This window comes from Pundamilia nyererei, unplaced genomic scaffold, assembly GCF_000239375.1.
Source record: "Pundamilia nyererei isolate P.nyererei 1_Seehausen unplaced genomic scaffold, PunNye1.0 scaffold00044, whole genome shotgun sequence".
In the NCBI taxonomy this organism is placed as follows: Eukaryota; Metazoa; Chordata; class Actinopteri; order Cichliformes; family Cichlidae; genus Pundamilia; species Pundamilia nyererei.
In genome coordinates this window covers 54,285-60,037 of record NW_005187445.1, presented here as the reverse complement: position 1 = coordinate 60,037, position 5,753 = coordinate 54,285, and the positions used below count along the sequence as shown (strand labels likewise).

Here is a 5,753-nt window from a genome sequence, read left to right as displayed (position 1 = left end):
TGCTACCACCTTAGTTTAGCATGCTAAGATTCTGATTAGCACTAAAAACAAAGTATAGCTAAAAGTTGTTGTTAAATGTCAACCTCATGGTGGCAGTAGAGGAGAAGCTCAGGGATCACTTAAGTCAGTATGCATCATCCCTTTAAGACCACAAGTACCTTCACAAATTTTAATGCAGGTTCATATTATATATAGCACTAAAACTTTAAAGGCACCCACTTTAACATGGTTAAAACACACACACACACACACATTTAGAATACTGTTTGCAACCCATCATGAAAAGGATTAAATTACATTTTTGTGGGGAGATCCTGTGAATAAACACAAATCAGAGCCTAAAACAATATTGTTTTGGTGCAAACTGAATTTAACCTTAATGAAAAGTCACACTGACTGAAATAATCTCTGAACTGTGCTGTGGCTCCAGCAGGATCCTGGGTAGTGAGAGTTGAACTCTCAGCTGGTCCGGCCTTGGACTTGGTAGCAGCTTTGTATTGACGCTGGGGGCAGATGGTCTCTCTCTCTCTCAGAGTCAGGCGTCAGCTGTTCACAAGCACAGATGAGGGACTTACTGCGGTGGACATTGATTTCACACACAGCTCTCAGAGAGAACAACATAAACTTTTGACAAAACTACGGACCTCTCTCTCCTTCCCTGGGGTTAACAGCTAATGAGGATATTTTGTTTTTCGCAGAAAGTTTACTTTTACAGTGTGAAGATATGTGGCATTTGAGGTAGGTCACAGAATTTTTAAAATTATGTTTTCATTTAAGAGACTGTGGTTTCTTTATTGTTTGTAGTTATTCTGTTCAGCTCTATAGATAATCATACTGACTGTTTTTGCAATGAAAAAAAAACATTTTTTTTTGTCACTGAATCTCACAAACTAGTAGAAAAATAATTATTTTAGTGGCTTTTCCTGTACTGAAGCTGTGATATTTTTTATGTTTTTAATGTTACAAGGATTATTTAGCTGCTAGAAAATGTGTTTGTGCTTTTATCTATATAAGAGGACACAGGAGTTGACAGGAGGATCCCTCACCTGCTAAAGCCCCTATAATTCCATTTGCTGACTGTAGGATCTGCCTGAACAGCTTATAAAGTCTTTACAATAATACACCCTGTAGCTAGACAGCTGCACTGTAAGCCAAGATGAAGAATGTGTAAACACGATCTATGCAGTTAATAATGAGTGTATAAAATACCTAACAAAATAGTTTTAATTTAGCTGATATGTAATCCTATTCTGTTTTTCTAGTGGAGGAAAATAGGTTTATGCTTTGCATAAATGTCTCCATCTTTGAGTGAAATGTATACCCCAATTTCACTCAAATTAATCAGGAAATATTTTTCTTTTGAATATTCATAATAACTATCCACAACATTAAAGTGATGCATCGTTAATTATAAGCTACAGTCCTTCTCCAGAATGCAAACTTTTAAATCACTATGTACTTAAAGGGTTTTCTGAATGCAGAACTCATTTGTTTCTGTACTGTTTTAGCTAGTTTTACTTATGCTAGAGGCTAGAGTACATCTATTCCACCATATAGAATATATTGTATTATTGTTGAGCTGTTTTTTTCATTATCTTGTGCACTAAACTTAACCATACTTAACCACATGTTCAGGACAATACATACGTATTACGATGGCATCAAGTCACAAGGTCATTTCCTCATCTGTATCCTGTTCTTGAACAAAAGAGAAACTCAAGGGGAACCCCAGTTTCCTCCTTTGGTTTCTGAACAGGGAATTGGACATGGGAAAGAGCAACATCCTCTCATAAATTCACCCAAATATGACTGATGCTTCATTTAAAAACTTTATGATGTCTCATATGGAATGGAAGTTGTGTTTTCATTGGAGAAATTTCCGGGATAGACGAGACTTGATGTTTAATAAATCTCAAGTTAGTGCAGGAAAAAATAGAACTGGGTCTGTGTTTGTCTTTGCTGTAGAAGTCATAAACAGTCTTTTCTTTCTGCAGGTGCACAACAGGAAACAGTTTAGTACATGCTCTTGGTTCAGGAGCTTCCTCTTTCCCTGGATACAAAATGCAGGCCGTTCCAGTTTTGTCCTTTCAATGAGCAAAACAGATTCACGTCCACACCAGCTGCTCACCACCAGAAGTAATAACCCTCCAAGATGGCACTCACTTCACTCTATGTTACTGAGAAACCAGGAGCTGACTTAAGTGAAGTGGACATATGTACACTTGAGATTAATATGAAGTATGAAGTCATCCCATCTATTGTGTGCTCTGTTTGCCTTTCATTTGGCCTCATCTACTGCTTTTCCGGTACGTAATCATAATGTTATTAACGTCAAATTTAAGGAAAGACTACTTAAATTTTTTACATCTAACTGTCCACTCCGCTTTTAAATGTTTCAAGAGCTCACCTGATGGCTTAAAGCCTCAGTGGCAGGTGTCTGCAGGCTGCCAGGGGTTTAGGGTGGATAAGCCCAAAGCTAGAGAAGGCAGATGGGTAGTCCTGTGTCTGAATTTGACAGAGACAGCATATATGAAGTGCTACCTGTTACACACTCATGGTCTAAAGTTAAAGCTGAAGTCTGCTCCTGTCAGCACTGACAGTGATTTGTTTTTATGTAGAGCTACACAGGGAGAAAATATACTACAGTATTAAAACCAATATTTATTTGGTATCACTGAGAAAATATGCAGAGAAAAATTCAATCAACACAAAAACTGAGTGTGATAAAGAGTGTTGTGTCACAAGGACCTGCAGCCTAAAACATGTGACATTACGCAAACACACATGCTGCCTAAGTCTGTTTTTCCAGTATCACTAACGCACTGTGAGGAAATAACTGTCAATAATTAATAATGGGGAATTTTAAAAAAGCAGTTTTAGTGGTGCAGACAAAGAGAGTGCTGTCATAGTTGTATTCACTTATGCAACTCTGTGGTTAGTGATTGCCATGCACATGCAAGTGGCCTGCCCACAGAGACTTAAAGGACACCAGAATACAAATGAGTCATGTGAAGCATTGGGCAAATGTACAGCAGAATTACACTGCAAACAATGAGCTTTGTCTACTATCATCCACAACCATCCACCCAAAACAATTCATCAGAAATCTAAAACATTGCCATAACTGTCTTCACCATACTCCTTTCCATATCACAAAATAAATATCTTTTGTATTCATAGACACTGGTAAACATGTCTCTCACTATAACTAAAGGTAACCTGTGGTATTAGCCACAAAACTGTAAAGGAACGAGAGCAATCACTGCAGTCTCCCCACCTGGAGCTGGAGATGAATGCTGGAACAAATTTGTGAATGAAAAGGTATTTTAGTGTGTGAACCATCAGCATCTGCAGAGTCATCCAATCAGCTCTTATTGTTGTGGCTCATATAAGGTAAAAAAAATAAATAAATAAATAGTGGACCTAATATTTCATCTACCTTGGATAATACACATTTTTAATCTGTTTTTTATGGATTCTTTTATTGTTTTTGTTTTTCTTTTCTTAAACATCTGTCCTGTCCTTGTAGCAAGCAGAATCATGGTCTGAATGCTTTGTTGTGCCAAACACATCTGCTTTCCCAAGAGGAGCACTATGGGCTCTCTGTAGGCTCCTTTTGTTAATCTTATTGTTTTATTTATTTTATTTTTTATTATTCATGCTATTATCTATGTGGATATTATGCTGAAGCAGAAAGGACATGAAAGATAGAAAAAGAAAAGGAGAGAGAGAGAGAAAAGAGTGGGTATGGGAGGGAGGAAAGCTGGGAAACAGACAGACATGCTGGGTCTCCAACTGCTACATCCAAAACAAAGCACATTTAAAAATCCCACCAAAACTACAATAAAACTAAAATAATATTATTATTATTGCTAAGTTACAGTGCGTCACTTTATTTCTGTTCACACTGCAGCTGTAAGAATGTGACTTTCCCAACTCTGAGACTAATAAAGTTTATTTGATTTTATGAAGAATAAAAACATGTTTGTTTGATGTGTTTTGGGCACAGTTAACAAAAGAATCTTTGCAATGCAATTTTTTACAATTACATAATTGTAACTTTAATATAACAGTTAAGGGGACATAATAAATGACTGAAGTGTGGTGCTTTACATTATTGCATTACTAACAAATAAAATGTAGTTACATTAACCCATTACATCCTGCAAAATCCTGAAGAAACATGACAGAAATATTAGGTGATCTAAGCACATAAGCTAAACCTAAAACCTACAAATACAAACCAATATTCCTTAATTGATCCAGTGATGCCTATGCTTTTCCTGCTTATTAATCAGTATTAAAACTAACACTGGAGCTGGTTCTAACCTTCTTTTATTACCCTCCCCCAGGATATCGCTGCTTCAAGATGGTCATGTTCTTCTCAGGCTTCCTGTTAAGCTCGGCAGCCATGCTCCTCTTGTACCATAAAGAACCTGCACTGAGCACCCAGCTGCAGGCAGAGACCAAGGCGGGCATTGGCCTTGGTGTGGCTGTGCTGTGTGGACTGTTGACCATGTTAATGACAACTGTGGGACTCCTCATCAGCGGCTTACTTCTGGGAAGCCTTCTCTCCCTCTCCATCTTGGTGGTTATTGGACAATTTCACAGCCTTACTCCAGTTTGGGTGCCTCTAAGTGTTGTTCTAGCTGCCAGCATGGCCGCTGCTGTCTTTACACTCCAGTGGCAGAAACTATTCAGCATAATCTTCACTTCTGTGTTTGGAGCAACTGCAGTCATGCTGTGTGCAGATTACCTGGTGGGGGCATTTGTATTGCCAGATCAAGTGTATGATATATTTTCTCAAGCTGCTCCACGACCACTCTGCTGGTTTGACTGGGCTGTCACTGGAATCTGTCCTGTTTTGAGTCTCACCGGAGTGCTGGTGCAATGGTGGTTTACTGCCAAAGGAATGTCACACAATGGAAGTAAGTTTAATTCAATCTCTAACTCAAGGCTGTATTCACAACCTCCCTATTTGATGTCGTGTATTCATGTTTTATGTTTTTTTGTTCTCCCCTTTTAATGCATCCAGGTGCACATAAAAAACAGAAGAAATATGCAAAAAAACATGCAAATAAAGAGTCAAGGAGAAGACCTCAGCATCACCGCCAACGGAGGCCTCCACCCCTGAAACGCTATGCTGGGGATGTCCTGGCACCGGTCAGTGGCTGAGATTCAAATGGTTGATGTGCTTTTTGGTTCATATTTTATTTATCCATTCCAGATAATAATAATAACAGATGCCAAGGCACTTGGTTGTTTATCCATATCTACATAAGTCAAAAATGTAAAAACATCTTTATGTTTTTATTGCTATTTCCTTGAATTATAAGAATCAAGTCAGTAATGTTGTGAAGAGCATTTTTACCAACTCTAAGTCATTAATAAATATTAAAGTTAGCTATGTACCTAAAGGATTTAGTTATCCTTTGCTTTATTGCCTCCCACCTTTACTACTGCAACTTCCTGATATACAGTGCAATTTCCCAATTTGCATAGCCTGAAGCAACAATATAGGGCTACCCTCTTGTGGTGTCACCACCCAGAGGAGGGGTCAGACACAATGTGTGTTGAATGGCAATCAAGGGCTGCCAAAGTGCTTCTGGCAAATTGTCAGGCAACTCAAGAGGAGAAAGCAGTATTATACTCAAATGGTGCATAGTGCAGGTGGGAGCTGCAAACTTCAACTCAGCACATAGGCAGTGGAAGGAATACCTCAAGGATCACATCAATCCCATCGACATGGATGG

At 38.4% G+C, this 5,753-nt stretch overlaps 1 protein-coding gene across 1 annotated transcript in view; it reads left to right on the top strand.

Annotated features, from left to right (window-relative positions):
• Positions 1-524: 524 nt before the first annotated feature.
• LOC102209547 (transmembrane protein 198-like) overlaps positions 525-5,753 on the top strand; it is an 8,072-nt gene continuing 2,843 nt past the window's right edge. The window contains exons 1-4 of the mRNA XM_005731574.1: positions 525-738; positions 1,995-2,306; positions 4,353-4,928; positions 5,036-5,163. Of these exons, the coding sequence (XP_005731631.1) occupies positions 2,153-2,306; positions 4,353-4,928; positions 5,036-5,163 (858 nt within the window). The 5' untranslated portion in view covers positions 525-738; positions 1,995-2,152. The remainder of the gene's footprint in view (positions 739-1,994; positions 2,307-4,352; positions 4,929-5,035; positions 5,164-5,753) is intronic.